General features: G+C 38.1%; 1 protein-coding gene across 2 annotated transcripts in view; it reads right to left on the minus strand.

Annotated features, from left to right (window-relative positions):
- The window catches only part of NUP155 (nucleoporin 155), a 52,423-nt gene continuing 35,447 nt past the window's right edge, over positions 1 to 16,976 (minus strand). For both annotated transcript variants that reach the window (XM_038403367.2, XM_043515327.1), the window contains 12 exons: positions 16,836 to 16,974; positions 13,962 to 14,097; positions 13,014 to 13,167; positions 12,559 to 12,663; positions 12,234 to 12,388; positions 10,336 to 10,465; positions 9,538 to 9,651; positions 8,830 to 8,950; positions 5,930 to 6,040; positions 4,273 to 4,409; positions 1,862 to 1,968; positions 1 to 454 (listed from right to left, as the gene is read on the minus strand). In XM_038403367.2, the coding sequence (XP_038259295.1) occupies positions 316 to 454; positions 1,862 to 1,968; positions 4,273 to 4,409; positions 5,930 to 6,040; positions 8,830 to 8,950; positions 9,538 to 9,651; positions 10,336 to 10,465; positions 12,234 to 12,388; positions 12,559 to 12,663; positions 13,014 to 13,167; positions 13,962 to 14,097; positions 16,836 to 16,974 (1,548 nt within the window). In that variant the 3' untranslated portion in view covers positions 1 to 315. The remainder of the gene's footprint in view (positions 455 to 1,861; positions 1,969 to 4,272; positions 4,410 to 5,929; positions 6,041 to 8,829; positions 8,951 to 9,537; positions 9,652 to 10,335; positions 10,466 to 12,233; positions 12,389 to 12,558; positions 12,664 to 13,013; positions 13,168 to 13,961; positions 14,098 to 16,835; positions 16,975 to 16,976) is intronic.

Below are 16,976 nucleotides of genomic sequence, written 5' to 3' on the forward strand. Positions count from 1 at the left end.
TATGTTTTCCAAATACATTTAATCCTCAAGGGAGCAATTATACAAAGTATTTTATTTCAGCAATATAAAAAAAGTTTTTCTTTGTTAGAAAAATGTGGTGGTAGCAAAAGAAATTTATAATTTGGCAAATATACATTCTATTGGTAGATAACTGTAGATTAGTAAGAGCATAAAAACACAAAAATAATCAATTGCAGCAGGAACTTCAATTTTTTCCTACTTCCTTCTGAGCATTTGTTCTTCCAGATTCCAGTGCAGACATCTGAGCTTCCAACAGTTCATTTTCTCTGGACTAACAGTTCTTTATCATCTTAGTCAATGAAGCCGTTCTAATTTAGCCTGTAGGGATTTAAAATTCCCAATAGTGGTCTGCACTGTTAGTGTAGGGCTCATAGACTGAAGTTCAACAAGGTAGCAACTGACAGCATCCAAACATACATTAGTGAATCGTCGTCTGTAAAGAAGAAAAACATTGTCAAGAAAACTCATTTTGGCTTTTGTTTATTAAAATTCATGTAAGAAAAGGAAAAGGGATTCCTTCAGATAATAATGGAATAATCTGTAAATAACAAAAACCCAAATCAGCTAACTTTAATTTTTCTAACATATAGTTAATGAAAAGCAAATATTTTAAATCTCATATTTGTGACTGAAGTATACAGGGGAACCTGTTAAATCATTTCTATTTACCTGAGTTTTAATAGTTGCAGCAATTCAAAAACCAAATTTGTAGCTCTTGTCAGTTCAGGAGTGAAATATTTGTTTGAATAATTTCCAGTGTTTTTATCTAACAACAGTAAATTTAGAAGTACCCCTTCACTCAGGGGTGCCCCAGAAGAACTATGCTGACTTGTTAGGAAACAATGTTATTTTGCAAAACAACTAGTTTTATTCAGTGAAATTTGTGAACATGAATGTAAAATTTGTAAATAAAAGTACATTTACAGTCCATACAAAATGGAATGGAAAAACTGAAAATAATCAGATATAAACATGATTCAATAGCAGGAAGGGGAAGCCAAAAATTAAAGATATGCCTTTCTTATTTTATTTATTTAAGTGAAATCTTATGCTTGTAAAAGGATGCTGGATTGTTAGTCCTGGAAAAACAGTCCTCATTTCCCAGAATTTGCATTGCATGGACAGATTTACTGCAAGCTTCCCTCCACTGTCCTGCCGATATGCCTGAACCCTGTTCCAGAGGACTATTTTCCAAGGGTAAAGATCATACTCACAAACAGGTAAAATCCGAACCCCTTACCGCCAGTTAAGTTATAGCAAACTTCCCATAGAGCAATGGGCCGATTTGATTTCACCTCACACCTGTAAATTCTTCACAACACCTATGGATTTTATTAGCTCTCCAAGCTCCATCAACAGTTGACAAGTATAACATTGAAAATAGTTCATAAAATATACACCAAAAATACCCTAAGTGTACCATATATGGTTAAAAGTTGTTTGCAGAGAGGGCCAGTTGCCACTAAAGATTTACCACAATCACTGTGAATCTGATCTTTGAACATGAAGCGTCCAGAGGCAGCCAATTTTTGATGTAACTCGAGCGAGTCCTCATTTTTCAAGAGCTAAAAACATTTACTTAAAAGTGAGACACAATTTGTTTAAAAACAAGCACCATAATAATTAAAACCCCCATCACCTAAAACTGGAACTCCTACCCAATACATACCTCTGAACAACTGTAAGAGTAACAATGACTTTTGGTGACTCTACCTTGAGTTGCATTTTAAAATCAGTGCATTTAAAATCCCCCCCCAAAGGGCTTTGGAGCTTCCAAAACAAATAACTTGAGAGTATATTTTTAAGTTTTGTAGAACACTTGTTTATAGTTCATAGTTACCTCTCAAAGTTAAGCACTTTGTTGGGGTCTTGTACATATCCTGATAATAATACATGAATACATTCCAAAAGGTGTAAAGGCTTTTTCATTCTATTCCAGTATGGGTCCTAAAAGAAGATTACATCAATTTAGGGAGGCAGTACTAAGTTAATTCTGATTCATTCTGATAGGGAAATGTAGAGGATGTCAGTACATAAAAATTGCGTTACTGCAATATTTTAAACATTTGATTTATTAGAGCAAAAGAATGAAAAAAAAAGTGAGAATTGGATGTTCGTTTACTTGCATGGGTTTCCACTATGGAAACTATAACACACATTAAATTCATCAAAAAGAATTATACAAAAAGTCTAATATTTACAATATTAAACACACTCTGAACTACTGGTAGGATATGGATATGTAATGGGGTCTACAAACACCATATTGAGCATAGACAGAAAGGTTAGGAGAGGTTCCCTCCTGTTTACAGGGAAGCAGCTTGACCACACCCCATTTGGCTGCCACAGCTCCCAATTTTGAAGACAGGCACCCACAGCTTCAGCCAATAGAGGAAACAAGGCCTGCTGCTATAAAGGAGAAATTACAGAGAAGGAAGGAGAGACAGAAAGGCCTGGGACAGAGAAGGGGTGTTAGCTCTGCAGCAGGCTGCCTCCACAAACACAGTCAAGAGACCAAAGCAGACTGCTAGACTCAATTAGAGACGAGGACCCAAGTGTGACACTATACCCCATATTCATCACAGTAATATTATGATGATATGATTATGGCATAATGTTGAAGCATTTTGTACAAGATGAGTAATGTGAGGTGTCATTGGAAAAGTTATGATTTGCTGAATATGATTATCTTATTTATAAGCATGTATCATTTTTGTATCTAAAGTTATGAATATTGACTATGTATCTATATTGCAAATGTAGTTACACCTGGGTGACACCGACTGGGCAAAACACTTCCAGCCTAGACAGCTGGTTGTGAAGGGCCCATTCAGTGTAATGAGCCATTAGGAAAAACAACAGGCCTTAGGAGAAGGTTATCCCCCACCTGGTGAGCCTTCCTGAGGATGCTGCAGACAACGTGTAAGTAATGACTGCTATGAAGCAGTAGAGCATGCAAGGGGAATGTGACCAGACCACACGACACTGATCTCCATTTTGGATACCTGTATTTTCCCACAAACTGGGCTAGGAATTGTTTTTGGAATAAAGGGTTCCCACCATAAGTTAAAGCAGGGAGTGACATCATCTGTGGTTCTTCACTCCCCACTACTCAAGACCTAAGAGAAGCTTCTAAGGAAAAGGACTTGGAACAGGGGTAGGGAGCCCAAGCTGTGCCTTGAGAATCTGAAAGCCTGTTTGTATCATCAGTCAGGGTGAGAAATTGCTAAATCATATCCAATCTTTCTAGTATTTTAGGTTTAGTTTACAGTTTTATTTGCTAGGTAATCTGCTTTGATTTGTTTGCTATCATTTATAATTGCTTAGTATCTATCTTTTTGTAGTTAATAAGCTGGTTTTATGTTCTAACCTAAACCAGTGTGCCTTTAAGTGAAGTGTCTGGTGAAATATCTCAGCTTGGTTACCACATGTGTGCGTATTCCTCTCCACATTGAGGGAGGGGCATGCCTGGGAGCTGGGAAACTGGCTGGTGTCTGCTGTTTGCACTTACGTAGCCCAGGTGAGTGGTACTACCTCCTGTCAGGTAGTTGGGTGATTACAGGGCTTGGGTGAGGCTGGCTGTGTCCCCAACCCAGCTGTGTGTCTTAGAGGGGAGCTGTGGTTCCCACAGCTCCCAGACTGCACCCGAGGGGTGACAACTGGTCACACCAAGAACTACTCTGACTGGGGACAAACTAAGGAGCAGCTGTCAGGAGCAGCAGGGACCCCTCAATAGATTATACCTGGAGCCAGTGACAGGGCAAAATGAACCACATCGATTATCTTTGTTCTTTAATCAGAAAAAACACACACTATGAACTAAAAACGCAGGAAGTGATTCTTATTATTTGTGCCAGTCACAACCCAGGGAAATTAATAAGCTAAGAAAGATGAAATAGTTTGTCTGTTTCTATTGATCTTGCCATTATGAAATACCTCTAAGAAAGAAGAAAATCATATTCAGGAATCCAAGACCTGTTGTCCATGCTGAAGTGCAGCAATTCTAATAATTTTAATCCTATTTATGATAGGTGGGAGATCTATAGCTGAAGTAACAGAAATATCAGAGTTTAGCTTTCCTCACCGATTAGGATCAGAAACAGTGAAGTTTTTTTTTTTTTTTCCAAACTAGTAAGATATTCCGAAATCCCAAGGTCTATTAAAATGTCTGATACATCTCATTTTAACTTTAATGTAAAATTTTAAAATTTAAGGTTGAAGATAATATTTGAGCTCAAATTTTATCCTTACCCGTGCTTTGAACAACTGGTCATACACTTCAAGTAGTCTAGATAGTGGCACTCCAATTTCCCGCATAGTATATGTTACGAATCCCACATCCCAGTTCAAAGAACAAACTTGTTGCTCTAAAAACTGCACTAAGAAATCTGAAAAACAAAGAACTGCCTATTCAGGTTCCATCTTGCTTTAATATTAGTTTAACAAAACTAATGAACATTAGGTATCTACACAAAGTTTAGTTATGTCTTCCTTACACAGAACCTTTTAACTGTGGAGATCAAAGATTTTACAAAGTGGGTAAGAGTTATCCCAGAATTTACAGATGGGAAAACTGAGGCCGAGAGGATATGCAAGATGGGCTGCTTTCCAGAGTCAGATGCTATTACTCAGGAGCAAACACGATGTTACTAAAGGCGTAGCACATTGTCCTTGTGATACTTTCAGGCTATGCTGTTGTCCAGGGAAATTCAGTAGCCCAACTCTGATTTTCCCCTGTGACAGCACAACAAACTGCTATTAGATTGCAAGACTAGTCTGTTTTATCCAAAATACCAGCACATCCATACCATGTTTAATTCTCGGTAACATAAAACTCTCGTATTTGCAAAAGCTTAGAGTGATATATATCCATGCAGGTTTTTATACAAACAACCTCTTCACCATGTGATTTGAGGATCTCAAAGAAGAAACACAGTCCTCAATCTAATACAAGACACAGAGTTCCCCTATATTATACTTTATGGAATTGCCTCAGTAGATATATAAAATATATAGATACAGCAAGTAGATACATAAAGAATCTAACAACTGTACAAAACACACACAATGCATATATTTAGCATGTGAATAGAAAGACCGCCCTACCCTTCAATGTCTAGTTTACGTAACTGTCCAAAAATAAGTTCAGCTGTTGTTTGAATAGAGCAAAATAAGACCATTTCAGAACTTAGATTAGCTACAGTTTTGAGTGAAAAGTACTAATCATAGGTAAGTTCCAGGAACATAAGAATTGGCATATCATATCTGTATTATTAATATCTGTTTTTCCATTATAATCTTGTCTCTTCTCTTTTTCTAGCCTCCAAAGTGACTGTGTAATAAGCAAGCACCACAACCCCATTGTCCAAATTCTTGCTCTTGGACAACGAAGAAACGACCAGCCATCTGCCCTAAAACCCATCATCAGGAATTCCTTAATTTACTCAACAACCTCAATCACTATTGTCTTCGCAATAGTAAACCTCAATGAAAATTGATTTCATTTTACTGTTCCAGCCACAAGAGAAAATTTAACATATAAAAACAGTGATTAAATATTACAGACAGCAGAGAAAATAAAGTTTTCTTTAGAAACAATCTTACAATTGTCTCTTTTCAGAAGAAAAAGACAGGTAATTTTCCAATAATCTCAAAAAAATTTGTTTCACCATGCTCTTTTGATTCTGTCTTGTATAAAGAGTAAGCATATAAAGCTAACATTTAGTTAACATGTACAAAAACTGCATCTATATATACTGGTAAATTTAGTTGCTTTTTAATTAGCATCATACAAAGTTTAAATACTGAATAAAACATGCATGTTTCAATGCTTAGGGAGTACTCGAGGCATTTGAACCCATTGCCATAATGCCTATTTTTCTTCCAAATACTCTGTTAAATTGCTTACCTAAAGGAAAATAACGAGGTGTGCCAGCGTATATCTTTCCAAGCAATACCATCTTTAGACTAAGAGCTTGCATTCTGTCAGCTGGGCTCAGTGTCACAATGTCACTCAACTCTGAAAGAGAACAGTTAGGCATATAACCTACCTTTAAATCTAAAGTTTATAGAGGGTAATTAAATAAAAAAAACCCAGCTGTTACCCCTTACAACAGTGTTGTACTTGCATTTACCACTAACACTTCAAGCAAGTCTTTTCTAACCCTGACTTATATTCTTAGGGCATACACATAACTCCATTTATTGTTGGTGGGAAGTCAGTATGTATGCATGTAGAAATGCAAATACACGTTCAGATTTCATATGAATGCATATATGTTATATGAATAGGTTTAGTATTCCCTTGAATTTCAAATAAATCCACTAATGTACATGACCAAATGGCTTTAATATCTTAAAAAGTCTTATCCAATAGCTTTTGGGAGACCTATGTGAAATGATCTGTAGTTTCAAGCAAATACCCAGTGGAAAGGTGCATACGTTGCAAAATCACCATCAATGGTGACACAACTTTCCTGGCAGTCTCCAATACAAAAGCAAGGACTGAGTGGGCAAGGAAAGTGAACTACTTGTTCACTATAGAGGTTAAGGCAAACTGGCAGAGCCAGGTGGGGAAGCCTGCACTGCTGGAACTAGTGCTCTACCTCTTCTTTGGATAAACAGAAGACTTCAGTTTCCATGCGGTCAATTTGACAACCTTTCATAAACACTAAATTCACTTGAGGCTTTAATCCTTCTCAGCTTTACTTAACTTTTTGATTAAGATATCCTTATCCTGAAACCTTCAGATGAAAGTCTGCAGGATTTCTAAAGCCATCTCTTTTAGAAATGCCCCTGTATAATGGCAACCAAGAGGACTATAAACAGAGTTCTGCTCTGCCAAGCAGATGATCAGGGGTTTGAGGTCAGCAGGGGGTAGGAGTGGGGTGGAGGAGGCAACACACTTTGCCCTCTAGAAGGATCTTCACTTGCCATTTGGCAACTCATTTCTGTCTCCAGAGAACACTATGTCCAGACTCTCCTTGAAGAGAGACATGGTTGCACATAATTGGTACAGGCTGCGGGGGGAGGGAGGAAGAGAGGGGTGTTTCCTAGTCGATCACAAACTAAATAGGAGTCAACAATGTAATACTGTTGCAAAGCAAAAAAAGCAATCATAATTCCAGGATGTATTAGAAAGAGTGTTGTAAGCAACAAGAATTCATTCTTCTACTCAACACTGGTAAGGCCTCAACTGGAGTACTGGGTCCAGTTCTGGGCACCACACTTCAGGAAAGATGTGGACAAACTGGAGAAAGTTCATAGGAGAGCAACAAAAATGATTAAAGGTCTAGAAAACTTGAACAACTCAGAAAGACTGAAAAAATTGGGTTTGATTAGTCTGGAGAAGAGAAGACAGTGGGACATGATAACAGTCCTCAAATAGGGCAAAAGGTTGTTATAAAGAGAAGGGTGATAAATTGTTCTTCTTATCCACTGAGGATAGGAGAAGTAGTAAACGGCTTAGATTGCAGCAAGAGAGATTTAGACTAGAGATTAGGAAAAAATTCCTAACTGAGAAGGATAGTTAAGCACTGGAACAAACTACATACAGAATCTTCATCATTGGAGGTTTTTAAGAACAGGTTAGACAAAATACCTGTCAGGAATGGTCTAGATCAGTGGTTCTCAAAGCTGGTCTGCCGCTTGTTCAGAAGAAGCCCCTGGCGGGATAGACCGGTTTGTTTACCTGCTGCATCCGCAGATTTGGCCGATCGCGGCTCCCAGTGGCTGCGGTTCACCGCTCCAGGCCAATGGGAGCTGTGGGAAGGGAAGCCAGCACGTTCCTGGGCCCATGACGCTTCCCACAGCCCCCATTGGCCTGGAATGGCAAACCGCGGCCACTGGGAGCTGCGATCGGCTGAACCTGTGGAAGGAGCAGGTAAATAAACCAGTCTGGCCTGCCAGGGGCTTTCCCTGAACAAGCGGCTGATGGGCTTTGAGAACCACTGGTCTAGATAATACTTGATTTCTGCCTCCGTGCAGGGGACTGGACTAGATAACCTATCTCGGTCCCTTTCACTCCAACATTTCTATGATTCTATAAGGCGATGAAGGGGAGTAAGGTGATTAATTGGGTGGGAGGATGTGCTGAAAAAAATGCCTATCTATAATGTGGGTTATTCAAATCACATGTACATGTAAATCATCTTGAGATTTGTTTGTTCAAATGTTTGATTTCTACCTTCCGTTAGACACTGGATACAATCACGTTAACATTACTGAATTAATAGGCAGGATCAAAAACCCAAGGACGGTTCAATTTCAACATACCATTTAATAAAGCCATTTTTTAAAAAAATTGTGTAAATAAATAATGCTACTAACAAATGAACATATTATTATTATAATGGAAAATAAGTGATTTTTTCCTACTTATGTTATAACATATCTTTGTGTTTAACAGCTGCATTCTACTCACTGTTAACACATCTTCTAAATCTTTAGAATGATTGAAATGAGGAGCATTCAGCTGCCATGTCCACAACTGGAAGAAAATGTACTTCTACTGCTGCAATACAAACAGACTCAAGCCCCAATCCCAAAACAAGCTTCATGGGAGTGCAGAGGATGAGGACCTCATCCTGTACTATTATTTTGTTTAAATAATAAGCCTTTTAATTTTTACAAAATTCAAAGGCTTTGAAGTTAGGTTTTACATTCAATGAAATATATACTGCAGATTATTCCTAAAATCTCATGTGGATAGGACACTAACAGCAGTATAAGATCACTGGCACTAAATGCTTTCATTATCAGTTATTCTATATTTCTAAGCTACTTCAGTCCCAGTCTGTCAAGACTTACCTTTCTCAATTATTTCTTGCCAAAGAGTCTGCACCAAGATAGGGTCTGAATGCCCTGCACAATGTATAATTGCAAGCTTGCACTCCGAGAGTTTGAAAGGGTCAGCAAATTCACCATACAGCTGCAATAAAAAAAGACAGAGTTTGATATTTCAGTCAAGACAAACACCACGATTTACTATCAGAGTAAAATTAAATAGAACAGTTATTCATTAACATGCACCATACAAAAAGTGAAACAAAGCCAAAATAGTATACGGTGCATTTTAATAGCCATTGACAGATATTGCATGAAGAGCATTAGTATTGAATCAAGTCAGCTCCGTATCACCATACAATCTTAAAATTTTAAAGCAAGCTAAGAAAAAACTAGAGTGTTTGCCAATTCAACACCTCTAAAACCAAAGAAGCTATGCACTGTGTAAATAATGGGTATTTCCTACAGCAGACAACACAAAGAGAAAGAGGAAATTATTGAAAGTAAAATATGAAAATATAAGATTAGACAGGCTAAACCTAAATATATATAAATTTTGAAAACAGGAAGCTGAATTCACTGCGACTGTTTTGGCTAATAGCTGATAAACAATTTGTTGGAATATGTCATTCTCAGATATTAGAGAAGCTTATATTCAAGACTGGGATATTGCATTTTCTTTTGCATGAGTAGTTTGAGCAGTCAGGTGAACATCAACTTATTTCTAATCACCTTGGTTATGTCCATCAGCTCAGAATCCAACTGGGAAATTGCATCTTGTACTGAAGAATGATGGAAATATTGCCGTTGTAATGTTTCCTCTATTTGTAGCTGTATCCTAGCCACCTAGTTTTAAAAAAATCAAGATAATTCAAGAGTCCTTTATTTCATCCAAAGCTATGAAAACTTGGAAAAAACTAGAATTGGTTCTAACACATTTGACTATACATATTCCATGGTATATGTTAGAGACATAATCCTAGTAAAGTGAGTGAATCTGGATCTGCTGATTTTTACTGGGACAAAGCATTTCAGCCTAAACAGTCTGTTTTTGCATTTACATCAGTAGAAAAAAAAATAGTGTAATTGCCAATAATACAAAAGACCTATGCTAACACTGATATTAATAGAAACATTAACTTTTCATCATAGCTTCTCCCCAGTCCTGTCCCTCCTCTCTTGTCCTGTCCATCCTTCTTCCCTCCAATGCCCCCTGCTCCTCACTTTTCTTTCCATTTCCTCCCTAATGAAGCCCACCTCCCAAAAAATAATTATGGAGCTAACATGATGTTTGCTGCCATTACACAATTCACTCTGCTTGTGTGCTATATCCCATTCCCCCCAACCTGTCTGTCTTCTTTATTAGATTTTAAGCTCTTCAGGGAAGGGACTGTGCTGCTCTGTGTTTGTACAGTTCCTAGCACAATCAGGATCCCCTCTTGGTTGGTCCTTAGGCAGTACCATAAACAAACATGACTAATAATTAATAATAATAGCAACTAAGGAAAACAGTTTTTCATTTTTTCTTACTTCCATTTTCTCTTCTAGTTCATGTAGGAATTCACCATCTGCAGCTATCGATGTTATGGCTGTGGAACTCTTGGCACTCAAAATGGCACGTGCAATATATTCAAGACGCTGCTGAAGTGGAATCTCTGTGCTGTAAAAGAAACATTCAATTGTAAGCCACGTGCCTAGAACATAGAATCATAGAAATGTAGGGCAGAAAGGGACCTTGAGAGGTCTAGAACAGCCACTGTGTTGAGGAAGGACCAAGTAAACCTAGACCATGCCTGACAGGTGTTTGTCCAGACCATGCCTAACAGGTGTTTTCAAAAACCTCTAGTGATGGGGATTCCACAACTTCCCTTGGAAGCTTATTCCAGAGCTTAACTACCCTTGAAGTTAAAAAGTTTTTCCTAAAATCTAACCTAAATCTCTCTTGCTGCAGATTAAGCCCATTACTTCTTGTTCTCCATGTCCACTAAAGGAAGGACACAGTTCATCACCATCCTCTTTATAACAGCCATTAACATATTTAAAGACTGTTTTCAGGTCCCCACTCAATCTTCTCTCCAGACTAACCAAGCACAGGACCTTTTACCTTGCTTGTTGTTCTCCTCAAGATTCTCCCAATTTATCCACATCTTTCTTAAAGTGTGTCGACCAGAACTAGACACAGTCCTCCAGCTGAGGACTCACCAGTGCCAAGCAGAGTGTGGCTATTACTTTCAGTGTCTTATGTATGACATTTTTGTTATTACACTCCAGAATATTAGCCTTTTTTAAAAAACTGCATCACATTGTTGACACATTCAATTTATGGTCCACTATAAACCCTAGATCCTTTTCAGCACCTACTTAGTTATTCCCAATTCTGTAGTTGCACATTTGATTCTTCCTTCCTAAGCACAGTACTTTGCACTTGTCTTTACCGAATTTCATCTTTCTGATTTCAAACCAATTCACTAATTTGTCAAGGTCATTTTGAGTTCTAATTCTGTCCTCCAGAGTGCTTGCAATACCTCCCAACTTGGTGTCATCTATGAATTTTATAAGCATACTCTCTACTCCACTATTCAAGTCAAAATACTGGACTGACCCCTGCGGGACACCACTAGATATGCCTTACCATTTTGACACCAAACCACTAATAATTACTCCTTGAATATGCATTTCAACTAGTTGTGGATACTATAATACCTAGTTTTTAGTAATTTCATCTAGACCACATTTCCCTAGTTTGTTTATGAGAATGTCATGTGGAACTGTTGTATGCAATGGTGTTGTAGCCATGTCAGTCCCGAGATAGTAGAGTGACAAGGTGGGAGAGGTAAGATATTTTATTGATCAACACGTCTCAACACTCTCACCAGTAGAAGTTAGTCCAATAAAAGATATTACCTCACCCACCTTGTCTCTCTAATGTGGAACTGTGTCAAAAGCTTTATTGAAGTCAAGATATATCATATCTACTGCTTCCCCCTATCCTCTAGGCCAGTAATCCTGTCAAAAAAGCGTGTTCCCAAGACTGTTCCCAAAATAATTATACAAAAAGGAGCACAGGAATCAGGACTTCTAAATTCTCCAGGCTCCAACACTGACTCCAAGTGTAACTAAATAACCACTTTGTATGTGCCCATCTGTAAGACATTTCTTCCTCTGCTACTCTACAATTATTATATATAACTGTATAATAAAATACACAATGTAACTAAGTTACCAGTCAATATTCTACAACTACATTAATTCTGTAACCTGTTTATTTCTGTACAAAATATACAACAATTTCCATTTTATCATTCTAATAGTGTCCAGGTTAAAAATAATATTTTAGGTTTTGTTTATTGTTTAGTCTTTACACAAATTAACTTTCCTTTTATTATCTCAATACTAGGAATAATACACTGATTACAAACTGTCCATACCTATGCATGTCTGCCAATTTAGCCAACACTCTGGCTGCATTACTGAAATTCCTGTTCTTCTCAAAGTATCTCCACAGTAAATCCATATAACGGACTTTGTTTTGATCAATCTTGGCCATACGCACCAGATATGGCTCCAGAAATGGGGAGGTAATCTGCAGGAATCATATAAACCACAGTTAGGTCTTTTTTTTTTTTAAAGCATCCTTAAAAACTTCTCTGTTCCTAGTTTATGTGTTTTTATGTGTACAGTATTACAATCAACTCTTTTGGCCTAATAGAAGTACCCTTTTTTTGTGACTATGTTTGTTTTGCATGATCTTACCTGTAGCAGTTTATCTGCAAGGTCAGCTTGAATCAGCCAGTTGTAGAGAGCAATAGAGAAGAGTTCATCTGTTGAACGCTGCGCCAATTTTAGCATTTGTTCAAACTAAATGAAGAAAAGCTCAAAGATGTTACTCCAGAACCGTTCACATTTCATACACAGTTCAAAGTCTTTGTTACTGGGCTTACAAACATTGCATATTTATATGTGCCAACATCTATATTAACATACAATAATTTTTGTGAACATTGTATCTTCTCACATATTGCAACAAATTCATTTCAAGTCCTTACTTTATCTCTGTTAATTTACTTTGCAACAATATATTGTACAAACTTTTTTAAAAGAAGTTTTATACCCTTCAGGAAACAAATTGGTAGCCTTTTAACTTAAACCTTTCCTAGTGCTTAAAAAGCAAGATAGTTGTAACTAGATCTCTTTTGTAAATTTCTTACATGCTGTCCCGCTTCTTCATTACTCAGCATATTGGGATCGGATGACAACACTGGAGGGCCTGGCTTTTTGGGCACACTGGGAGACTGAGGAGCAGCTTTACTTTGATTTACTAGTTCCTGAAGAGTGTCAGTGATGCACTTGTAACTATTTAACCTGCAAGTAGGTGCAAGAACAGTATAAGTTACAGATATCTGTGAGATCCTTGTTCCCACAAAATAGGTTACTATATACATTGAAAAAATGTTTCTGAAACTAAAAGGAAAGGTTTTTTATAGGACCCTGTGAGTTGAATCAATGGAATTTACTACCAGTCTCTCTCCTCTGGAATGATCTTCCTCACAAATACTTTGTCGTGCAAATTCCCCACTTCAGTAGTAACTGCTAACGTGCTATTTTCCTTTCAGTTAGGAGGGCAGGATGCAAAGGCTTTGGAGGGTGCTTATTCCCAATAAGAAATAATTTAAGGGCTTTACACTATGAATACTACTCCTCACTCAGATCATATTTTTCATAATGGAGCATCTTCCATTAAAAAAGTAACATGACTAAACCTGGCAAACATTTTACAGATATTCTTGTAGTCATTGCTGCCCCCAAACAATAGTGCTGCAAAGGGGGTCGTTATAATCTTGAATATCATCCACAATTCCTTTTTTTTTTTTTTTTAAAAAAAACCAAACCCAAATTACAGGTTAATTCAATTATATAAAGTTTAGATCAGACAACCTTCCCCAAACCATATCTTATTGCCTACGATCAATTAACCTTTTGGCCAAAATAAAGATGGCACATCTTATCAATATCTAAGGAACATGCACTGAAAAAAATGTGTTCTCACCCTGCTCTTAATTCTAGAAGGCTTATCTATCATCCCACCCAAATCAGCTGAAAAGTTCTTATGAGTAAAGTGCCTTGAATAAAATTGCCTGTATATCCTGAAAACTTGCCTCTCCTGGAAAGCCTGGAGTCCAACAATATCCTCATCAGGTTCTCCATTTTTGTAGAAATGAAGTCCAAGACCTTGAGGATCCTTCTTCTCAGCAGCAGTAAGAGACAGTTCCACCACACCCTCATAGAAACGCACTTGAGATAAGGAAGAACTGAGTGTTTGGTCCATCACAATATTAAACATACTGCGAACTACTATACAATACTGAACTAATATATTGCACACTTCCCATTTTAGAATGCCAGAATTCCCCTCACTCCCAATGGCCCTGATCCTACAAACACTTATGCACATACTTAATTTGGGGGACTATTGACATGCTTAAAGTTATACATTTGAAGGACTGGGGCCCAAATCATTTTGAATATTACAGCAGTTTTAGGATGATCTACAAAAAGCATTCATTTTCTCTGAATGCTGGGTTAACACAGAATGATTTTTCAACAACATGTATAGTATGAGACAACATCTGCAACAATAAACAGCCATTTAAATTCTACCCTAAGTGTTTTGTTAAAAGAATTTTACCACATGGTTAAGTGCCTTGGCAATTTAGCGTAGAAAATGTGGAACAGTGCACAGGAATATTTTTTAAATAGGAAAAATACACCTGAGTTGCTCAAATCTAATCAAGACAAGCCAGAAATAAAAGAAGATTTTGATGCGTATAAAATGCAAGGGCTAACAATAAGCTATTTATGGGTGAAATTTGCTCAAAAACCAGAGGGAAATAAAAAACATGACACTAATGGACATCAGGAAAACTTTATGCACAGAACAATCAGTTTGTGGAATGTATAACAAAACACTAAAATCAGAAATGCAAGCATGAATGTATTAAAAAACCCAAACAAGTTCAACAAGTATAGTGCCTGAAGTAAATAGGATGAAATTCAATAAGGACAAATGCGAAGTACTCTACTTAGGAAGGAACAATCAGTTGCACACAAAATGGGAAATGACTTCCTAGGAAGGAGTACTGCAGAAAGGAATCTGGGGATCACAAGCTAATTATGAGTCAGCAGTTAAAACTGTTGCCAAAAAAAAAAAAAAAGAGCAAACATCATTCCAGGATGTATTAGCAGGTGTGTTGTAAACAAGGCACGAGAAGTAATTCTTCTGCTCTACTCTGTGGTGATTAGGCCTCAACTGGAGTATTGTGTCCAGTTCTGAGTGCTACATTTCAGCAAAGATATGGACAAATTGGAGAAAGTCTAGAGAAGAGCAACAAAAATTATTACAGGTCTAGAAAACATAACCTATGAGGGAAGATTGAAAAAACTGGGTTTGTTTAGTTTAGTCTGGAAAAGAGAAGACTGAGTGAGGACATAATATTCATGTACGTAAAAGGTTGATTGAGGTACAAGGAGGATGGAGAAAAATTGTTCTCCTTAACCTCTGAAGATAGAACAAGAAGCAATGGACTTAAATTAGAGCAAGGGTGGTTTAGGTTGGACATTAGGAAAAGCTTCCTAATTGTCAGGGTGGTTAAGCACTGGAATAAATTGCCCAGGGAGGTTGCGGAATCTCCATCACTGGAGATTTTTAAGAGCAGGTTAGACAAACACCTGTCAGGATGGTCTAGATAATACTTAGTCCTGCCCTGAGTGCAGGGGACTGGACTAGATCAGGGATTCTCAACCTTTTTCTTTCTGAGGCCCTCCCAACACGTTATAAAAATTCCACGGCCCATCTGTTCCACCAGAACTGTTTTTCAGAAGATTTAAAGCCAGGGCTGGCCTTAGGGGATAGCAAGCAGAACAACTGCCCAGGGCCCCACACCACAAGGAACTCTGTGAAGCTAAGTTGCTTGGGCTTTGGCTTCAGCCCCGAGCAGCAGGGCTTGGGATTCGGCTTTCTGCCCTGGGCCCTAGCGAGTCTAATGCTGGCTGGTTTATTTTGAAAGACCCCTTGAAACCTGCTCGCGCCTCGCAAGGGGCCCCAGAGTCCTGGCTGAGAACCACTGGACTAGATGACCTCTTGAGGTCCCTTCCAGTCCTATGATTCTATGGCGAAAAGAAGAATCATTACAGGTTAGGCCTATTGATGGACAAATGTAAATGAGCTGCTTAGATTCCTTCCATCCTGTAATGTGACTATCAATAACAGCATAAAATAAGGCAAAGAGTTAACATATTTAGAATGTGAATTCGTACATAAGCTCCTCTGTCTCCATGTGTTCATTTTCTTTCTGAGGCCCTCCCAACACGTTATAAAAATTCCACGGCCCATCTGTTCCACCAGAACTGTTTTTCAGAAGATTTAAAGCCAGGGCTGGCCTTAGGGGATAGCAAGCAGAACAACTGCCCAGGGCCCCACACCACAAGGAACTCTGTGAAGCTAAGTTGCTTGGGCTTTGGCTTCAGCCCCGAGCAGCAGGGCTTGGGATTCGGCTTTCTGCCCTGGGCCCTAGCGAGTCTAATGCTGGCTGGTTTATTTTGAAAGACCCCTTGAAACCTGCTCGCGCCTCGCAAGGGGCCCCAGAGTCCTGGCTGAGAACCACTGGACTAGATGACCTCTTGAGGTCCCTTCCAGTCCTATGATTCTATGGTGAAAAGAAGAATCATTACAGGTTAGGCCTATTGATGGACAAATGTAAATGAGCTGCTTAGATTCCTTCCATCCTGTAATGTGACTATCAATAACAGCATAAAATAAGGCAAAGAGTTAACATATTTAGAATGTGAATTCGTACATAAGCTCCTCTGTCTCCATGTGTTCATTTTTCTTACCTATATTTTTCTGGATTATCTCTCGGCTACTCCAAGAATACTATGCCTTGATCTGAAGTGCCAAAAAGAGGTAAAAATGGGGTCTGAACCAAAGTCTGAACTCAAAAGTTGTCAAGTTTTCAGTGCTGTTTGCCTCTCACCTTGTCTATATTGTGCACAGACATTAGAAAGGTCCACTTGATTGCTGATCTTTTGGTACTCCTTCAATGACTCTCTTAGCATCTTCTCTTTTTCCAATTTGCTCTGAACCTGTCGGGACCGCTGAAGCAATTCATTTGCCT

Source organism: Dermochelys coriacea, chromosome 5 (assembly GCF_009764565.3).
Source record: "Dermochelys coriacea isolate rDerCor1 chromosome 5, rDerCor1.pri.v4, whole genome shotgun sequence".
NCBI lineage: Eukaryota > Metazoa > Chordata > Testudines > Dermochelyidae > Dermochelys > Dermochelys coriacea.